General features: G+C 30.9%; 1 protein-coding gene across 1 annotated transcript in view; it reads right to left on the bottom strand.

The window, feature by feature from the left end:
* Window positions 1-4,472: 4,472 nt before the first annotated feature.
* LOC124535408 (lachesin-like) overlaps window positions 4,473-22,964 on the bottom strand; it is a 36,971-nt gene continuing 18,479 nt past the window's right edge. The window contains exons 2-10 of the mRNA XM_047111618.1: window positions 12,631-12,734; window positions 11,510-11,717; window positions 11,066-11,221; window positions 10,113-10,241; window positions 7,179-7,316; window positions 6,680-6,829; window positions 6,419-6,487; window positions 5,537-5,620; window positions 4,473-4,555 (exon numbers count right to left, since the gene is read on the bottom strand). Of these exons, the coding sequence (XP_046967574.1) occupies window positions 4,473-4,555; window positions 5,537-5,620; window positions 6,419-6,487; window positions 6,680-6,829; window positions 7,179-7,316; window positions 10,113-10,241; window positions 11,066-11,221; window positions 11,510-11,717; window positions 12,631-12,734 (1,121 nt within the window). The remainder of the gene's footprint in view (window positions 4,556-5,536; window positions 5,621-6,418; window positions 6,488-6,679; window positions 6,830-7,178; window positions 7,317-10,112; window positions 10,242-11,065; window positions 11,222-11,509; window positions 11,718-12,630; window positions 12,735-22,964) is intronic.

Genomic DNA, 22,964 nt, shown 5'->3' with positions numbered 1-22,964 from the left:
GGTTTTGCTAAGCAATTCAATGTTTTTTAATGATTCTCATACAGAGGCATTGACGATATAGATATTTAACGCAGTGGTGGCCATTTGTATAGGCTCACCTGGGGTTGCTACCACCAACAATTAATTTACCGCCAAACGTCAATAGTCTTTACTGCTGTGGTTAGGTTTGAAGGGTGAGCGAGTCAATGTAATTACAGGTACAATGTTAGCAGCACATTGACGGTGTAAGGATAGGTTTACACTCCTTGTTGTGCCATTGTGTATGGGATGCAACCCCTTACTTGTAGGTAATAGGTGTTCAATTATTGTTCGTTACTCGTTCTAAAAGTTAAGGCTTCTCTTACAATTAATAAGTGCGTAACACTATTTTAAGAATAATGTCTATAACTATTAAATATAAAATAATTGGTTACTTATAACTAATTTATTTTTATTATTTTAATATTACATGTTATACATGGAAGAAAAGACGAAAAAAAAATTTTTTGAATAAATACATTTTAAAAATTGTTTAACATTTAATTTAACAAATACAAATACAATAAAGACAGTAAATTTAATTATGACGAAATGGCGCGTACTTACCATTTCCAGAAAGTCCAGGACACAATAATCGTAGCATTATTGCTCAGCGTCAGCTCGGCCGTCGATAAATCCTTGTAAACAAAATTGTAACTGTCATCGATATCCTTCTTTATGATTGTACCGTTGAAGGGGACGTGAAATTCAAATTGTACAAAATCGTTTCTTCTCACAGAGATAGCTACGTCTGTATGTGTTATCTGAGAGAGCAGTTAAAAGCTTTTAAAACGTACGAGGCCGTTGGACAATGACTTTGACGGGGCGTTATTATTATGTTTTATTCTCCCTCTCGACGCCTTATTATTTTTATACCTTTTCTTTATAGGAGGTTATCGGCTATAAAAAACGAAATGTTTCTTGCTTGATTGAACCTTCGTGAAGCGCGTATTTTATTTCCTTATAACTCATAGCGATATATTGTGATATATCCCTAATATTAATATTATACATATTTTATTACACCTTACGAGAGAATCTTAACAATTTTGTGACGCGAATAATAATGAATAAGATTCCATTGAGCTATAAAGTCTTATAATATTGGATGTATACGTTGATAGCCCGATAAGTGGGAACGATAAATTAATGGGTCATTTTCTAATAAAGCATACGGTGTTGCGAGGCAGAAAAGCGGGGTTTATGGCTAATATGGTGCAACCCGCTCACGGCTTGAAACTTAGTTGCATTTTGCATAAAATCGATATCTTGTAGGGCGCTTGTAATAATAAATGCCTCTGGTGTGAGTTATCTTAGTTTCAATGTATTTTTATTATCATCGCACCAAAATAGTAAAATTTAATTTGTTTTGTTTTAAATTAGTTTCACAGATGTTGCAATAAAGAAATAAATCATAAATAGTAATTCATATATATGTATATCGAAAGAAATTTTTCTTCGGTAAGAAGTACCTATAAGTTTCCTAATAATTGTTATTTTTGAATGTATGTAAGTTTGTATGTATGTAAAATAAATTAAAAACTACATAAAATTACACATTTTTGAATAAATTACTTTTATGAGCTAGTAGTACTACAGTTAGTCTTAAGTGTTTGGCTTTATACGGCTACTTAAGATATTCAAATATGTAATATTTCAATATTAATTAAGCGAAGAAGGGAAAAAATATAGGAAGTATCTATAGAGATTAAAAAAAAAAACATTTGATCGTATCTCTCATTAAAAACGTTCCAATAAACATACCTGTAAATCGTGATGTTAAAATTTTGAATTTTAATTTTAGAATTGTAACTCGTTTCAGTATTTACGAGTCCTTGATAAAATTTTCATATGAGTTCATCTAAAAAGTTCTCTGATACGAGAACTAACAAACATGGCATGGGCGCAGCAAAACGTCGGTAAAAGTTGTATAAAAAAAGTCTTGGTTGCAAGAGTAGAGGCACGACAGGCGTCTGTCCCCCGGGCAGCGGCTGTCATCGCATTCAGTTATGAATAAAACTCGACGATGCTTCTTCCAAATTTAAAACTGGCAGAGTTATATTCGGGCTCGTCAGTTACTTCATGACTTGGCGTAAGTGCATTAAGGCTTCGTTGTAGCTAAGCGGCCAGGTACCTCCGCTATTTTATTATGCAAAACAAGTTTCACCAGGAATAAATGTGCAATAATTTCGAAAACAATAGAATTTTGCAGCTCGAGATCTCATATTTTCTGGAAGCCGACACTGCATTCGGTATCATCGAGATGCGACAGATAAGAAATGAAAGTTTTAAAGTGTTAGTTTCTATTATCGTAAGTAGGTCGCGGGAATAGTGTTTGCGTACTGTAATAAGATGCCTCGAGGGTATTCGTCATTGCTCTTATGTAAATAAGTTCGCTTGCAGAAAATATTTTTAAATGTTTCGTTTTCTTCTACTTTTTACTGGATTTGATAAAAATGAAACCCAACATTAATAAATAAAAATAGATGAGATGACCGTGCTTACATTTTCCAGTACAATATAAGAAGAATATTTTCTGCGTCAGAGAGATTGAATTTTATAAATAATACAAATGTTTTCTTACAAAAAGTTTATTTAATAACTTTAAAGAAATATCTAACGGTCACTATTACTTAATTTTAACAAGTTGATTTGTTGTTTGAGATATAATATGTGGAATGTGATGATGGATATGTCGGCGAAGGTAATCTACATACAAACGGCTATAAATTACTACATATAACATTTATTGATATTTTTATGTAAACAAACACAATAATTTAAACATTTTTGTTAAAATTAAAATATTAATAAGGATTTACACAATAAGGAATATCATTGAAATATGCTTTGTAAACTACGGTTAACATTCTATATCAGAAGCACAACAATTGATTCAACGTTGATTTTTGGTTCCTAAATCAGTAATATATACTAGAAATTTTCGACCGCCCTTGAAAGAGATTTCGATGTTACTTCAAAAGCCTTTAATAGTTTAATTAAAAGCTAGTTTTAAGAAATATATTATAGTTTTTCTATTTTCTAGTTTGGACATTCAAACGTTTCATTACAACAGTTACTGTACACAACTAACTATTACAATAATTTGAGACTAGGATTTTATATTACAAAGCACGCCATATTGTCTTTATTGCAGAACGGAATGAATTATTTTTTACACATTTTATAGTCAAAGAGTTCCTTTGAAGCGAATTTTGATAGCATTATGTGACGTGTGCGACTGACACGCGACTCTAGGGAATGATTACAAGTTAACGATTGTGAATAAAGTATAAAAGTTTAATGTTTAATAAAATTATAAAGTTGACTAGAATGTATTGACAGAATATTTTAATTGAAAAAGGTTATTTTTGGCGTGATGTATTCCAACTTAAGATTATTATGATACACAATATTTTTAAATAAAAGCCAAATACATTATTAAACAATAATTGCTCTCATTTCTTGAAATAAAATTAAACAGATTTCAAAAATAAAATTTGTGGGTTGAATTATTTTTTAATTTTCAATGTTTTTACTATATGTAAATTTCTATTATAGTAAATTTGGTATGATTTAGTTGTAACCTTTACTTTTAAGTTGAATCAAAAGTAACATTTTAAGTAAATCGTACATTTTTAGTAAAATTGCTGTGACTTCTCTTTTTTTGAAGAAAAGACTTGAAAATAATCTCCTCAAACGTGCGTGGGTTACGTTTCGTATATACTTTAAAATATATGTATTTTCTAAATTGATAAAAATCGTTGCCACAAATCATTTATTTTTAAAATAAAAGATCGTTTTTATCCTATATTTTAGTTCCATCGTCGATATCAACTCTCTTGTTATAGATTTAGTAAACAATACATTTAATTTATATTTACATCAATCTTACATATTTACATATATTGAAATTTCGATATATAACCAGATATGGCACAATTACCGTAAAATCTATCAGTCTTTATAAAGATACGAATCAATTAACATCTACTTTAAAAATAATCGAGTCATTATAATCATAATAAGAATTATATAAAACTAAAGTAAACTGGTACCTTACAGAATAAATAACTTTCAGTAAAATAATCTCAATTAAAATTATACCATAACTTTGCTTAGTCGAAAATCGTTTTAAGTTATAATTGCTCTTGTCTAGGAAATTCATTCCACTTATGCCCTGAAATTACAAACTGCACTTAGATACCCACATATGTATATGTGTGGGAAGTTTCTTTACTAAGTATAGATGGAAACTTGTTTGGGGAAAAAAATATTTATTCGATGTTTTATGAAGTATTTGTTTTAACAGAAAAAAACTACACACACATTTATAATAATTATTTACAGAATAACAACTATGAAAAATACTTTTTATGTTCACAGAGTTAGTTTTACAGACACTTCACAATCGATTGGCACTACAAGAGTTCTTTGAAGTTTTCAACGACGTGTCAGCTAAGAAGTGCCACGAAAAAAGTGCTGTAAATGAATACATGAATCGAAGAAGAACTAGAAGATTGTGTTGATTCGTAATCTGTAGGAAAAAAAGTTAATTAGTTTTGTGCTTTGACATTTTTATCAGTGAAGATCTTGTTTGTTCGAATGCACTATCTAGAGTACATGAGTATATTTTTTTACGATATAATATAGTCATGAAGGAAGGAGTATAACGCGTGTGAAATAACGCGAAACAGTTAGTTATTAAAATATTTAAATAATGTATTCAATATATATCATTATATATTTATGGAATAAGTCCGGTTAAAATATTTTTATTCCTTAAGTATTACGTAATATTAAACTGCTATGATCCTATCCGAGCCCTTAATTTTATTTCTGATTTAGATTCGGAAACGGATAGCTAATTATACAAAACTGTATACTCTTCCAGGTATAAAATATCCTTTGAAAAGATTAACAATTGGTAATATCAAGTATTTTTGAAATAATGATGTTTATTTTTGTCTATTTACAATTCAATGAACGTTAGCGAGGTACAATTTATTACCTCGTGTCGACATTACAATATTTATTACTGCCAAATAGAATTTTATTATTTAAAATTCTGTTAATATATTTAAATATAAAGAAAAATTATGTTAATGAAACTGAATACATTTAAAATGTAACATAATCCTTACTGAGTACTCGGATACTTCCTAATTTTGATTTACTAACACTCATACTTTATTTCTTGTTTCATAAAATATTTTAAAGTATTAGTACATTATAATGCTATTATATAATTGCTGTTGTGTCCTTAGAAAATGTATAAAAAGCAAACAGTTAAGCAAGTTTGTACAAACCAATAGTCTGCGTTGACTAATAGGAGCTTGCTTCTATAAATTATAATAACTTTTATTTCTAATGGATAAAAATGTTTTGCTATTCATATCTTATTAGATCTCCAACGACGATGACATAATACTTTTTAAAAATAGATATATTAACGTAATTAAGATAGAAATTAATTAATTATAATTGACAATAAAATAATAATTTATCATATACATACCGATATCTTTCCACTCTTCGACTTCATAATCTCCTATTACTCTATTTTCTGCTGAACTGTCTCGCCATCGATTCTTGTGTTTACCTTATAACAAAAAAATATATATTTATTTCATATTATGAAAATGTTATCTTATAATACATTGATTCACACATCTTCAGATTAATTCATTAAGAGATTAAGATTTGTTTTGTAATGTTCCGTTGATAGGATTTCCTGTTGGCTTCTTTAATTATATCCGACAGATTTATTTGGTAATTATTTTTACGATAAGAATAACATGCAATGTTTATAAGATTATACGAAGATATCGCGTTAAAACGTGGTAGGAGATGAAGGTTAGTTCTAGTTTTCGAAAACAATATCGGAACAAAAGCGCCTTTCAATTCTAAATACAACGTATAGTCTCGCAAAGGATATAGAGGAAAGCCCAAATCTGTAACAATAAAAATGTACATTGAAAGTCAAAGAGCAAACAAAATCGCTTTTCCCACAATAATATTACTAACGACCCAATTGTACGGAAGCATTGGGCTACGGCGGCAAAACCAATAAATACAGAATCAACCATCGACCTTTCTCGATCGGCAGCTACAGGCCGACGATGAATGTATAAAAGGCACGTGGGGCGTAGAAGTTTCGACTGGTATTAGTCTCCTAACCCTGGTTTACATGGCTATATTAAATTTCCAAATTTTCCAATAAGCAGAAGGGAGGATGAGCATGAAAAATTAATTCCGAAATCACCGAACTCGAAAGGGTTTCATTGAAGTTCCTACCTGTTTAAATATTAATTATACGCCTATCTTTGTCTGATTGTTGATTTGAGGGAAAATAATTAGTTTATATTCAATTGGTTATAACTTTGTTCGTTATATTTACCTTTTTTTCGTTGAGGAAATGTCGGGACGTAATTAATTGTAGTACTTGTAGTTGATGGAGCCGGAATTTCTGTACGAAGTGAAACAAACAAAAGTAATAAATTGGCTCTTTTGAATAATATCCTACATATAATGTAAAAATTTTAAATATTAACGATATTTTAAAATTTAAAATTTATTGCAACAATTAATTCAATAAGAGTATATTTTGCATAGATAATATGTGGAGGTAAAGTATTTGCTTGGTTAAATTATAGCTTACCGTCAAGTCGTATAAGACCATCTGTCTCACCGAGGGAGTTCTTAGCTACGCAACGGTAAGATGAGAAATCCCTGGACGATACTTTACGTATAGTCAGTTTCATTTTTCGACTATAACTATCGTCGTTTAATGCTGTTACGTATTTGTTACCTGTAAAATAATTTTGGTTTCAATTAAATCATATAATTGTGAAAAATTAAATAAATATAATATGCACAATTGTATTAGTATGCTTTTATGAATCAAATTAATCTAATCGAATTCCTTTATTCAACATAGAACGATTATATACTTATTGTGATTCGGAAAAGAAAACATGACCTAAGATGGACTGACGAATATAACTCAGCGGGCTAATATAATTTTGCATATTATATAATTAAATTATAATAAGAATTGTTTTGTTATAGAATTAAATTGATTGTGAAAACATAAGAGTTACCGATATATGTAAATACATCAAAGTTAAGTAAAACATTTCCTCGAATAAGATACAAACCAGATATGATCATATCTCCACGGTCCGTGGTCCAGTAGTTAATAGAGGATGGGTAGGCCTCTGTGTGGCATTCCAGCGTTACGTCCTGCCCTACATATGCAGCCTCCAACTGATTCGGGATCGATAACATCGGCGGGACTGCACACAAACATTATATTCCAATATCAATGTATTTAATAGTTTTAAATGACGATTACTGACGAAATACATTTAAATATATTGGCGAATTACAATTATGTTCAAGATACATAACATTCATTTAAATTCAAAATATATTTTATTCAAGTAGTTTCTTCCATACTTTTCAGAATAGTGATTTGACATTATATCTTAAATATAAAGCTAAAAAGAACATTGATTCTATTTGGAAATAATCGGTATAAAATTTAATCAGTAACTATTCTTCATCAATTAAATAACATATATTAACAGAATATGGTTAAAAATTTCACCCAAAAAGTAAAGAAATACCTCATGCTGTTTCATTAATTATTATGTTAATGCACATGGAGTAATATTGTGTATTTTTCATAATTAAACATATGACATTCCAACTTTGCTTTGATCATTGGCAATTTATGATAGCAAATAGCCACATTACCGTTAAGATGTAAGCTTCGTTGTTATAATGGAATACGACGAATTCATAAGGAAGTTTCATTGGTTAATCGAGTGAAAGTTACGTGAACATTTTACGTACATTTCATAAGAAACGTAGAGCTATGAATGTGCTGAGATACGGAATGTGAATTAGGGGTAAGGAAATCGCCTCATTGGCTTTCGGGCCGTTGATGTGACAGAGGACGACGCGGGCGCGGACTCCAGATAGCTATTACGGCGTCCGTGCCATATTCACGTCAGCATAATGTTCTAATTGGCCGCAATTACCGTTCCAGCGGAAGGCTCTGTCAGGTAGATACCTCCTCCTCGTAAATACTCGTTAACGACACCCGCATTGAGAAAAATAATATTTTAGAACGCTTACTACCGTCAAAAGAAAACGATGTGAAAACGTTCGCATCCTTACGTCGGAAGAATTTGAGGCTGAGTTAACAGGGCGAGAGATATGTGCCGGCGGTTATATTACAGGAAAGTGATATTTGTATAATTTTGAGGATGTGTCCCATCTATTCGGTTTACTCTAAATAAATAGTTGCTATTTGGTTCTGGAGTTTAAGCATCAGATATATAAAGGAGCTCGTATGTATAGAATAGTATTCAAATAACTCTTACACAATAGATTTAAGTAATAATATTTTCAAGGTCATTAACATAGTATACTTGAATGTACAATTTATTTAAATAAAGAACTCCTTATTCACGGATTTTTAATCATAAGTTTAGTAAGAATAAACAAAGGAAGCATATTACAAATCCTATTTAAACACATTTAGTCCGTATTTGTTTTCAAGTGTCATTTTAATTTGAGAGATCATGACATGATGATACGCGATTGTGATAAACTATTATTGGAGCTTAATTAGAGACCAAAATGAAACATAATACGCTTGTATCAGCTGTATCAGCTAGCTTATGAATTGATTTAGGCGATGTTAAATACCTAAAATTATTAACATTGTTGGTTACTGTATTTCGCTTTTAACTCATGACAAATTGTAATAAATAAATAATATGTGTGTAGGTGTTTAGGCTGATATTAGGTAAGTATAAAAATAATTGCAGTTTCAAAATATGAACTAACGAAATATTTATCGTGAATTTTCTATGAAGTTAATTCTTAAATAAAGAAAACATTTAAAGATTGATAAAAAAATATTTTCGGTATTTTTTTTCAGTTAAAGTCCGTCGAGCATTTACTATCATACTCTTCAATATCGGAAAAATATTTATAGTGAAAAAATCAAACGTATATTTAAAAGTTCCGGCTAAACTAAACGCCCATTGGTCCTTTCGGTAACGGCAGCACGTATACACTCGGACTTGTATTCTCTTTAATTGTAATCAATTGTGTTTTGTTTTATTTGTTTCTGGGATTTATTATAAAATTACATTGTAAGTAAAAACTTTACAAAATTTACCATGCGATGTATGTGTTCATGTATATAAGATTGTACAGTCAGAGTAAGAATACTACTATAGTTAGAATATACTACTAGTAATTTGTCAGTTTTCAAATTCATTCCTTTATCAAGTCTTAATCTCTTAGTCCCTTTTGAATCTAAACATCAAATCATTACGACGAAATATGTCATTCTCGATCGGTAAAGCAGAATATCGTTCATACTGAGCACACGAAAGTAGATCTTAAGGTGACGAACCTTTTCTTACTCCGACTGTAGATCAAGATAAAAATGATGAAATAGATTTATGTGTATATATAGTTATAGATACAAAAATAGTTACGAAATATATCGAAAAGTACCTTTTTACGACAAAATACATCAAAAACTCATTACGATTGACATAAACAAATAACAACCTTCATCCCTTTTTAAATTAAATTAAATATGTAGATAGCTGTGAGATTTAAGTGGAATCTGCAATTAATTGTCTTTTGTATGATTGATAGCATCAATTTATATTACTGATATCCAGCACATAAATAATAAAATTCATTATTTTGTATTATACAAATAAAGGAAATATAATATGTATTGAACAACATAATTAAATAATAAAATACAAGTTCATTTTGTATCATAGAGCGTATTTATATATAGTTCCATAACAATTAAAACAAAAATAATTCCCAATATATATAAATAGGTCTATGAAAATTCATAGACATTTGTTCCCTAATACCAATTAAACATTTTATTTTATCAAATGTTAGATATAATTGATATATATTTATATTAGAGTAAATGTTTTTGTTTGTTACGTTGGATACTCCTGCGAAGTGTATACTGTTTTATAAATACCTATGTAAAAATAATATTATTGAGAGTTACCACATAGATAACATCTACTTACACTGTACCATTAATACGACACGTTTACTGATCGAGGGCGGCACGCCGTTGGAAGCGATGCACAGATATGCCCCCATGTGTAGTCTTGATACTTTAGATATAGTTAGATTCTCTCCATCAACTACATTCACTGAAAAATATAATTCAATTAATCACACTAACAACACCGACCACAATAACCTATTAAGCCAGAAAGTTTAAGTCGAGTAATTGTTTGAGAGTGTGCGTGCGTACCTCCAGCTGGCATTTATCACGTAAACCGGTGTTATTTATTATTATCATTATTAATCTTTGTATATATTTAAGACGTATAGTATAACATAAAATATTTTTCGATGTTCCAAGTATAATTACATAATATAATTAATCACTCCCCGATTACAAATAGCTGTTTAGATAATGCACGGACATTATATCTATTCGAGTTGAATTCTGAAGTAATGAGATTGTTCAACATAATATTAAACAAGCGAAGTTTCACTCTACCGCTTCAATCTTGTAAATATTTCGGCTATGCGAAGATTGTACAATTTGGTTGTATTGTACGAAACAATTGGTTCAAGTTATCATTTCGCCGGAAGGTCGCTCGATATCCCGAACCATTGGATTCAGACATTCAGCTAAAGTCGCAAGGAAATTCGAGACTCGTTTCTTACAGGAATTCGAATTATTCGAAAGGACCTTTAAGGTATTTCGTTTATTTCATCGAAAATTCATGGTTAGACTCTCTCTTCTCAAGTGGTCCGCTTCTTTACGTGATTTTCGAGCTTGTATTTTATCGGTCTTTTATTTTTCTTCTGTTTTGTTTCGTAAATTTGTCAACATAATGATTTAAAGATGTTTCGTGACATTTTCATTGGTGGGTATTTTATCTAATTTCTTATGATGTTACAGATTTTATTTTCATAACATTCAAATTAAATTAAAAAGAGAGCTTAATTTTATTTCTATTACCTGATTCACCATTGCAGTTAAACTCCTGGCCATCCTCACGTCTCCACATGACGTAAGGCTCAGGGTAGCCTGTGGCTCTACAAACCATGGTAACATTTGTTCCTTCCCGGACAACCATATCCGTAGATGTCATGTTGTCGATAATCATGGGCGGTACTAAAAACAATAGTAGCTCGTTTATATACCCAAAATGTAAATTTGTAGGCAAAAATAAAAAGACGAAACACATTAAATATGAGCTTATTTTATGCGGCATTAAAAAGTAGTTTGTTGTGGCTAGCAAAAAAGTAAGGAGAACTAAAGGTCTCAAATGAAATTTCCAGACTTACAACGCAATAAAGTACTAGACTGGCTTACGCAAATATCTTACGATTTATAAAATTTGCTTCAACTATATAGTGAGTGTACAAATAATTTTAAATATTCTTTGTATTTTATACAAACCAACGACTTGTAGATAGCCTTTCCTCGAGCGCATAGGATCAGTATTGACTTGGCACATGTACCAGCCGCGATCTACCTCCTGTACGTTCTTGATGTGCAGGTACCACGAGCGGTGGTCGTTGTACGACAGACTGATGCGAGGATTCTGGGTTATTATATTGTGATGGATGCTCAGAATGGTTTGAGTGTCTACACGTACCCATGCGACCTATATAAAAATAAAAAGATTTTGTTATATTTTTATACTACCCGGTTTTATATACTATCTTGACCAAAAGTTATATTTAATTCGCAATAACCGCGTTTTGAGCCTTTTACTCAAACTGAGAGGAGACTTTATAGTGGGCGTAGTGCACAAGCAATTCTTTTACTTGATATCTTCAATCTATTTCAAAATCCAATCTGAGATGAACTAGCAAATACGTGCAAGTTTATTTCAGCTTAGTTTTGGAACAAAAATTCATAAAAGTCATTTTATATTCTACACTATTATTCGCGATTCAGAACACACAATGAGGTAATTCAATAATCTCTTTGTTCCAGACCACAATGCTACAGAGCAGTGCGCGAGCGTGGACTTGTTTACTCGTCAAAGAATATTAAATCGTCTTCTAAAACTCAACTCTGGTGTATTCGCCTCATCCCACTTAAATCTGAGCACACTACATGCCACTCCAATTTCACTAACTAGCCGTCCTGCATGATTAATAACTGGCGAATCGTGCATTCTGAGCAAAGTGATATTAAGTTGGCTTGTTAAAACTTTACTTCCTGCGCCGCTCGAATGAAGTTGTATAGAATTTCTGTAACTATCCACGGTTATATTTATAGAAACAGCATGCATTCATAGTGTGCCCAGCAACATCTTTTAATTATAAACGTAGACTAATTAGAGGCAAAAACAATCATATTTATAAACGTTGCTTTACAGGTGTACTTGACCGAAAGAATGGAACCATAATCAATATTTATAGATAAAGTGTACTCTTAATATTTAAGCAAACATTTAAATACTTAATTACCTATATTACGGAGTAAGACTAAGACTGATGAAAGTGTCTAGGATAATAAGGTTTTTCTTTGGCCTTATTAAAATCGTAAATGAAATTGGTTCACGATACCTTGTATCCTCTAAGGTCCTCGACGACGCACGCGAGAAGGGCGTCCCTTCCGACAGTCACCGTAACGTTGGGCACCGGTTCTACGAAGCGAGGGAACAACGATTCTGCAACAAGTCAGTAATAAAATATTCAATTGTGTAGTGTTTGCTTTACTCGTTATTTGTTGCTTTCAAATCTCAGAGATAAAAGTCAAAGTGAATTATTTTTATACAAAATATTCTATTCCCGAAATTGTATTCAATGCAGATTTCCAATAGCAAAATGAAATTGTGATTGGTTTATGTATTTAAAAATAACGTTGTTTTGTAAATGCCTTTGTATAACTGCGTTTTTCAGATAAAAAAAATGATTGCAGCTGTTAACAATGTGCAGTTGTGAAATTCAAATATATGTAGTCGTAGGTGTATATGCAAATGGATCCAAAGTCCAAATATAAATTTAGGCAAACGAGGTTAGTTAAATATCTTCATCACAACATATATTATATATCACAAAGAGTGCACTACATATAATCGTTGCACAGTGCTACTTAGGAAATGCGCTGTATTACGTAGGTAATTTAATAATTTAACTGAAAATAGCAAACTAGGTTTCTATCTGGTTTCTAGAGCACTGCCAAGTTCTGTATGCTGTGTGCCCCTTACATCGAGTTCAGCGTTTTTAAAGTTTACGTTGCCTATTGTCGACTACAATGCCTTGTACAAATACTTAGTTATTTATTCAGATCTTTTCTTTGAAGGCACATGAACCTTGTTAATATGAAAATGTGTTGTATTTGTGTCGCATTTCACACATTTTTTATGTTTCATCCGTAAACTTGATTTAAGGAATATAAAAAAAACAAAAGCTTATATAATGTTTCTTCTCATTTTTTATGCTTCGTAAAAATGATATTTATATTTGTTACAGGAATTAATGTTGGTCTCGTCCTATATGTAACAAACAATTCAAGTTAATGTAGGTCATATTCTAGGTTTGAAACCAATTGAAACGGTAGGCTCATAAAGCATGCCTATCGACCGACATCGATCCCTCACCGGCTCTCATGAAAATTGTATACAAATGTTTCAAGATGATAATATGAAAATATGCTTTAGTATTGTAGCACAATTATATTACAATACTGTCTATACAGAAAAGCAATTATAATTATAAATTTCTTTGATTGTATCCATTTCAAATTTACATTCTTTTTGTGATTAATTTTTGTAACAAAATAGTGAATATTAATTTTTAATTAAAGTTGAGATTATTTTGATACTAATAATATCGGAAATGAATGTAATTTGTAGGTTATATAATAGAATCAATAGAAATAAGGATCAATCTAGCGGCATCAGTTAAATGGTGCGTCCCTTATACTTTTATAATTGAGTAAACGTCAAAGTTAATGTGATACACATGTCGATATGAGCGATGCTCAAAGCCTGCAACAATCTATTTAGGCTAAACAACCTGAGACACGGAAAAATATCCGCGAATGATTGATGAGTGAACGCGAATAGAACAAATCCATCCAGAGCCCATCAATCTTGGCTGTACAGAGTACAGCCTTCTCTGCACGACGTCTGCCGCTCTAATGAAAGAAGAGCTCCGAGCACATATAAACAATCGGAAAATGTTGTTTCTAATATCCAGCGCATGATAGATGGCTCAGTACGAGACTTACTTAAATAAGTGATAAACTCTCTCAGCGTAATTGAATTGAGAAAATATTTCATTTTCAAGTGACTTTAATAAATTATGGTATTATGATATAATGAGTAACAGATGGGTGATTTTTTTGGATCGTCGTTTTTATAAAAACAAACTTTATCAGTTATATAATAAGAATTAAATTAAAAATTAAATTGATTACCGTACAAAAACAATTAAGGTTGAAACCCGCACGCGTAGCCAATCTCCGCAACGGTGCGTATTTGCTACAGTAGGTTGTTTGACGAGAATGCAATTACCACCTACTTTCCTATGTAAAATGCAATTAATATGAAGCAACTGTGAGTCAAAATAGAATCGAGTTTAATAACATATTGACTTAAATTAACAGTGATAGCGTTTCTATTTGTTAAAACTATTATTCGATAATTACAAATTGCGTTTGTTTTTTTACATTTAGCTAATTGTCTTCAACAGAATATAACAATTAAATCAGTTATCATAAATATATTCAGTTTCTAAATCTTTTTGATAGGTTTTTAGTAAATAAAATAATAATTCGTAATTTTATAACGCATTTTTATTCCATATTTGTAATGACATAACAAATAATACGTTGCTAAGGAACTATATTCTTTATTTTAAAGGGTATGACACTTTTTATTGAGACAACCTTTCGCTAATTGTGCTGTTACATTAAGTCTAATGTTTAATCTAAAGAAGCTTGCAAATCTACTAAACCGAAGATCAAAATAGTAAAAAGTCATTTTGTAAATGACAACGTACGAACCCTATCGTTAACCATATCGCTCTGTTTCATAAATTTAATTAATTATGATACTGTTAACATATTCAACTCTAATAAGGGACATTACGTAGGCACTTGAAATAACATGATTATGAACCGTGAATAGATCAGGTCGGTGAGTGTTTGCGAATGCAAGTGATGGACCGGCCTTTCTCGGTATCCGTATTTACCTAATTGGAGCAGTGCGCCGTGACAAAAGTCCACGTTGTCCACCCCAGTAAATTAGATTCTCCGTCCCACGTTCCGTTGCTCTGAAAATTCACATTCGCTTTACTTACCTCTTTTACCCCAAATTAACTACCCTTCGTCCTAATTGAAAAACGCGCCAAAGCCCCATTACCCCATTAAGTTCTGTCCGCTTTATTGCTATTTAATATTAAACACGTTAACCTTAAATTCGCTCTGACATGTTACAAATATAATGTCCTGTTTAATGTCAGTTCATTTTAATGCGCTCAGTTTTGTGCGCCATATTTGTGATTATAGAAATGAAAAATTCATTTCGATATGACACTGGATTTGTTTTTACAAAAAAATCCTAGCGCATGAAAAACAATATTATTCGATATGCAATCACCATAAGCTTATAACTATGCAACAGTTATGCGTTTGAAAATTGAATTATCTGTTTTCCATTCGAGAATAGTGTTCTAAAAATAAAACCGATTTCAGTAAATGCGATCTGGCGAGTCTCATGCAGCACCACCGCGGCTTCGGCGTGGGTACATTCATGAGTATCGATTTTATGCAAAATGCAACAAGATTCACTTGAATGTCTATAGGTACGTATTATTCGAAACATCTATCGAGCAATTACACGGGAATCGCTATCGGCCTTGTAAATGGCTAGGAACGGCGTCAGGGCGTTGAAATGCGATGTCCTATTCGATGAAATTGTGAGGATTGAAGTCGTGTATAAACATGAAACACAATTAGCGGTTAGGGTCTAATTACGCCGTGAGCTTTAATAGCTCATTTGTGATATCGCGTAGAAAGCCAATTTGAAAGTATCAGATTTCATGTACTGTTAATTAATGAAGTGTTTTATAAGTACCAATATAGAATTTTTAATGTTGTCGATTTAAATCATATTTGCCTACATTTTATTATGAATACTAAAATATATTACTTCACTTCAAAATGTACCTTTACATTTATAAAGGTCTATTAAATATTTTAACAGTGAGGTTTCTAAGTATTTTGAAATATTATAAGGAGATCGCAGCTTCTTTCATTGTTGCAAAATTTATGACTTCTGGGTTTGCTGATACTTGGTTAAGTGCATATTTTTATTTATTTAATGTGGTAACATTTTAGTACTAATTTTCTTTTATTAAGCGATGTGCGCTAAAATAGTTTTAAAGTAACCAATTAAAAACATTTTTGCGAAATTATTTGTTTATTTTATATTATAACAAATATTATTTTAATCTGTGGTTTATTTCTTCTATAGAATTGCTGCAATCATCACGTTCGACGTATAAGAAACTTCAGTCTCAGTTATGTACAAACATGATCATGCTTTGGTGAAATTTGTAAACATTAACACGTAGATAATTAGTGTTTACACTTGTGTACTGTTTCAAACAATGTACATAATATTATGTATTACACTAAACCACCGAGATTGTTTGCTTAATTTACTTTGTTGAATTTAATATACGCATTAACCAATATAGCGTAATATGTATGAATTGTGTATTAGTAATTGGGAGTATGATTTTAAGATCGTTTTAAGTCACTGTTTGATTAACAACGAATTAATAAATATAAACATATTATGTTTCTAAAATTGATTATTTTTTCTATGAAATTCGATTAAATATATAATTTCACTGTTGCTATATTAATCATATATTGTTTACATTTCATATTAATTTCCTGTATAAATGAAGAATTATTTAGGTTTGTAAGCCTAGGACATACATATTATACATTTACAAAACATATCAACAGTTACTAGCAGATATAAACTACAAGACCAATCAATAAATCTTTCCGATTCGAGATTATACCTTTGAAATTCTATGGAATCATTGCAATGCATGTCGGACATGCATTATTTAAAGTTTGTTGTAAACAATTATTCGTTACTACGTCCGTACCACCTATTGTACGACCTACCGGTGGAACTATGCGAGCAACTTTAGCGCAAATATCAACAATAATCGTTATACATATAGGCTTGTTATAGATACGTCATTTTGGATTTGTAAACGGATATGAATATATGACTAATATTTTACCGGCTTCTCATCTATATTAATATTATAAATTTGAAACTCTGTCCGCTGCAAAACCGCTGAATCGAATTTGATGAAATTTGGTATGAAGCAAACTTGAACTTCTAGAAAGGACAAGGCTACTTTTTTGCTTAACACAAGAAGACCGATTAGATAATTAGTAGTAGTATTAGATAATTTCGAAATTGTCAAATAAAAAATAACAAAATATTAATTATAAATGAAAATTAATAGTAAATTGTAGGCTATTATTTAATATTAGAGGTAATCACAGAAAAAAAATGAATATCTTTAAAATACGTTTAGCAACTCTATTTAAGCATAACCTAGTATGCAAAAACAAAATAATTATGAATATCTATTCTTTTGTTTCGATGAGGGATAGTTTTTTAGGTCAGATATCCGATAGCTTCGCTTCCGGTCCCGAAGCTCCATTGCATCCCATACAAAATTAATCAAAGTAACATTAATTTATAACACATGTGAATTAAGATAACTCCGTGGTTAGAACACGTGACTCGTAACCGCAGATTGCACTTTCAAACCCGGGTAAGTACGTTTTTATGTACTTAATGTGTTTTATAATTTATGTCGAGTGTGTTGCATAAAAGTCTCGTGAATGAATATGTTCTAATCCGATCTCAGTCTTATTCCCTGCAACAGGAAATTAAGACTTAGCCTAGCAGTGACAAAATTATGTTAAAAGTAATTTAATTCACTGATAACAGTACCTAAAGCCTGCCATTATCCCAAGTTCGAACAATTTAAATCGATACTATACTATACGAATACTCTTTCTCTATATTGCTCATTGAATATAAATAATATTCTTTAAACCAGTAAAATTCTTAAGCAAAGCAAAATGGGTTGAAGCTTTTTGCGTATATTTTTAAATGAGAAACAAAATAACACAATCTTCCGGGCAAAAGTCACAAACGAAAATATTGAAGCGGAGTCGTCTCCCCGGCTTATAAAAATACTCTGCATGACAGCTCAGCGTTATATTACAGTTATAAATCAGAGACATCGCGACAGAGGCGCGTGGCGCGTGGCGAGGTGGTGCCACCTCGTAGGCGACACCAATCAGATGCATAAATATCCCCCAGCACACCTATGCCTACATGACACGATACGATTCGAATCTACAAATGTCAACTGTTAGATAACATGCATTCGCTTCGACTTATCTCGAACCCAGTGCTTGCTGTAATTTGTTTACACGAGAAGACTAGCGTTAAGCGTCGCATTACTTTGAATAATTAATTTACTTCGAGAACTGACTTACTTATATAAGACTTTATATTATGTTATTTGTTCATTTTAATACTATGAAGTTTTACTTAGACAATATAGTCAGTCTAGTTTTCACTCATAATCACATTTCTATACCGATAGAACTGTCTGCAGTTCTAGTTAAATTTTTTGTAAATTCATTTTATTTTTTGCGCTACGGGAAAAGTGTGTACCTATGGAAGAGCTATCGTCAGTAAAGGTTTTTTCAACAACAGCAAAAAAGAAAAACATCGAGGTCAACACTCGTATTGTAAACGAGTAGTAAAACTTTAAAGCGCTGTGTACACCGTGAACGCTAGTGCCTGGCAATGGTTTCCGGCTCATATCGTCAAATTGGAACGCGCGTGCCTCGCCAGGGTGAATTACGTTACGGAGAGAACGGTGACGTTGTGAGATTCACTTATAGCATTCACTTCGTAGTAATATCCAACACAATGTTGCATTGTTGTTATATCGTTAATAAAATGCTATTGTATAGCGGAAACCGCACATCGAAAAATCAGAGAGCGTCGCGTGAAATGCTACCGGTGCCGGCATCGGCATAGACGTCAGAAATATGACCAAACGTTGCGCACATACGAAATATATGGCACAATAGAACGCGGCTCGTGTCGAGCCGTGCCGGGCTCTGCGACTTTTTTTCATATCTACTGGTTATTGTTATAATCTCCAGGCAATTCTTATAAAGTTTTTACTGTACGTAAAACCGAAGCATTTATTTTGGCAATAAAGCATTTACTATAATCATGGGATTGCACATTTCTCTTTTTTATTATTAACCGTAAAAACAGTAGGTTTTTGTTCTGGAGAGGGTTTTTGTATTTTCATCTCAAATATTTTAAGGACAAACATCACCTTATATAATACCTTGCAATGAATATTTTCAAATTCTATTCATAACAGAAACTTAAGAGAAATGCTTCAATGAATATTTAATTTATATTCATATCATAAAAACATAATAAATTTTTTTTTAAATACAATTTATGGTTCTAATTTAAAAACTATACATACATTTTGTAAATTAGTCAGGTCATTGAAAATAATTTGTGAAACTGCATTTCGTGACTTTGGTGAGCGTAGTGGCGTTGAAGCTGACTTACGATGCAAACTGCCGTTAACTTTAAGGAAGAAAACTTGTTTCGAAATATTCTCAAAGACGAAAAGACCGAGCAATGCAAATAAGGAAGCTTTATCTACATTGCGATTTCTTTAAAAAATATCGAACTTCGCTTGGAACTTATAAAAATTAGTTGCAAACTCGGTGAATATAATGTTTTCAGCACGGCAACAAAAATGTCAACTAAGCAACATGCATAATATATGATCTCGAGAAAAGTTTAAGAGAGGGTCTGCTTTGTTTTAAGATTTTCTCGGATAGTGTCAGTTTTTATATGAAAATTTAATATTACATATCTTTATGTGGGTTATTCTGGGATATGACATGTTTTATGTCTTTCATTTATGTTACTGTCGAGAAATGTTTTTAAATCTAAAGTAAATCTAATTTCAAATTAAATGTACATTGCTCCGTTAACGCTATCCTATTATGGATCGATGTATATGTATATTTTCCTGTTTTCTGAGGACATATACAAGATTTCTCATCGTGTCTTTCGCACCGTTGGGCATGAAATGAATAACAAAGACTTACGAAACACTTTTAAATTCAACAAAATCATCCTTAGTTTGAACGTATCATTATTGATGAGAACCATGTCTTCCATCAATTCGATCATCATAGTTATAATACTGACTTCTATTGTATTGATTTTTGTGCAATATAACATTCTCCATTAGTTTCAATTAAAATGTAACCCTATCAAAAAAAAATGTTACTAGAATAATGAATATTTTGAGTTAGATTAAATAACAAATGAGTGTAAAGTAAGTATAATAATATAGCCTAATTTCCGGTGAAATATGCATGTCTCATTATTATATTTTCCAGCGACATCTCGCCTAGAATATAATTAATGTTCTATGTCACGGATGTCTTATAATGTATGTAATATATGTATATCTTATACTATACTCTCGCATATTTTATTCGTAAGCTAAATTGCTATAATATTGTTATTATTATGTTATAAATTTTTGGTAACTAATGATTTTTTTTCCCGTTCTTCTTCTTACTTCGTACTTATATTATAAATATATAATTTTCGTTTGTCAATTTTAAAGTGTGTTTATATTTTGGTTATATTTTAAAACGCAAAACATGCAATTATTTCAACGTAGTCATGGATATTTCCTACAGAGAATTTTCGAAGCGAACGCCACCCAAACTGTTACCGATGCATGAAATCTATGTATGAAAGATTTATAAATCTTTTAAATTTGGACTGGAACATCGGCATACAAATATTAAAATAATGTACGAGGCACAACCTAATTAATAAGGATGGAGTAATGGGAACAGTTAGTCTTGAAGCGTGATGATATTTAGTAAATGGTATAGGATTTACGAAAGCAAACAATTTATTTATAAAATAATTGACAACAAGGCAACAATGTCATTGTGAACATAATGTATATATAAATATGTATATATATGTATTGTTTCAATACACAATTATGACTATACCACGCAGTTATTATTGTATTGGCAATAATACGATACGTATTGACGTATTAAACTTATTGTTTTATTTGATCTTACATATTTTAATTAAATGAAAACAAATGGTTAATCAAAAATAAATAAATGACATTAAATCGAATTACGTAAATAACTATTCGAGCCTAAATACTATGATATACATGTTTTATATTCATCTAGAATAAATGAAAACAATTATGAACTGTAAATTTAATATAAATTAATAATGTAAACGAGCAAACTTTTCTATTAAATATATTCAGTTTAAATTGAAAACAGTAGTCATTGGCATGATAACTTTTCGAATAATTGCTTATTATCTACTAATTAACTATCAATGGATCCAAACGGCAAATTGGATTCCAAATTATATTCAGAAAAACGCATGTTTTATATCAACTGTTTACAAAAATAATTAAGTTGTAAATATATACTCTTTCGATTATAGAATCCTTTTCACAAAATTTGGTAATAAACTGGTTGTTGTTAATATCATTGTAGACTGTGCACAAACTTGTGCTCTCTATTAGGTTTATGTAGATTTAGATAGATTAAGTATCGGTGCTGTAGCTTCTGGTCCCTTACACGAAAGTCTTCTTAAACAAGAATTTTTAGGTGCCACGACTCTATTGCTTCAGGGTTAGTTCTATTTCTTAATTCTTTTAATCCTATGGCATCTGAGTATATGTAGTAATGTATATATATTCTTACTACGTTATAAGTATATATAATATATATGTGTCGTAATGTGCAATGTAACGAATCGTGAACTATTTTTTTTTATTTAGCCAATATGCCGTGGATTCTGAAGTCTTTAGTGAAGTGTCAGTTAAAACTTAAAAAAAAACAGTACAAGAGAACTCCAAAGTTCATGTTTTTACTTTTCTAAATCACAAAAAAATCTTTTTCGACATAGTTTTAGAGAACTAGATAAAAGTCATGTGTGGTTCGTACCATCCATCAGTTAGATTAAATTGGAGTTATAGGCACTGGCTTAATTGTAACAATCGCTGATGATAGTTGATATCTACTACTTATTTCGATTATACGTCAAAGGATTATATTATATTAATTTTAAACTAGCTGCCCTCGCACATTCTGATTTATAGAAAACAATTTGTATTTATGAGGGATTTTATGAGAAATTTTTTTGCTCGACAACCGACTCAGGTTTTGAGCTTATTAAGAATATTTATGAAGCTTGGGAGTCTCAGGATGCCTTAGGGATATTCTGTGACTTATATAAGGTCTATGATTGAACATGCGATTAGTCAGGAAATAATACAGAATAATAATTATGGAATCTGGGTATGCGAACGCGATCTTCCTAATTTAAGTATAGAATTCTTAACTAAAAAAAAATGTTTAAAAATATTATAAAAAGGGATTATTTCAGTTTTTTATTGGATCCTAGATTATTTTTTCAAAAAAATATTTTTTAATTTACTCAGAAGCTTTATATTTGTAGCACCGGACCTGATTTCCTGCTTTAGCTGTATTTTGGAAGTCAGTAATCAGTCAGATTTTAGGTAGATATTTTTTTCTTATTATTAATAAAAATAATTAAATAATAATAAAAAAGACACCATTTTTACTAATGAAAGCAATCTTTAACAATAACAAGTTAGCACGCGTGTATGTGTAAGCATATATTTATTATTATACTACATAATGTATGACGTTGTATGCTATAATCTGATAAAACAATATATGTATCTACGTATTTATGCAA

Source organism: Vanessa cardui, chromosome 14, assembly GCF_905220365.1.
Source record: "Vanessa cardui chromosome 14, ilVanCard2.1, whole genome shotgun sequence".
Taxonomy (NCBI): domain Eukaryota; kingdom Metazoa; phylum Arthropoda; class Insecta; order Lepidoptera; family Nymphalidae; genus Vanessa; species Vanessa cardui.
Note: the sequence above shows the minus strand (reverse complement) of the source record. Positions and strands in the feature narration are given on the sequence as shown.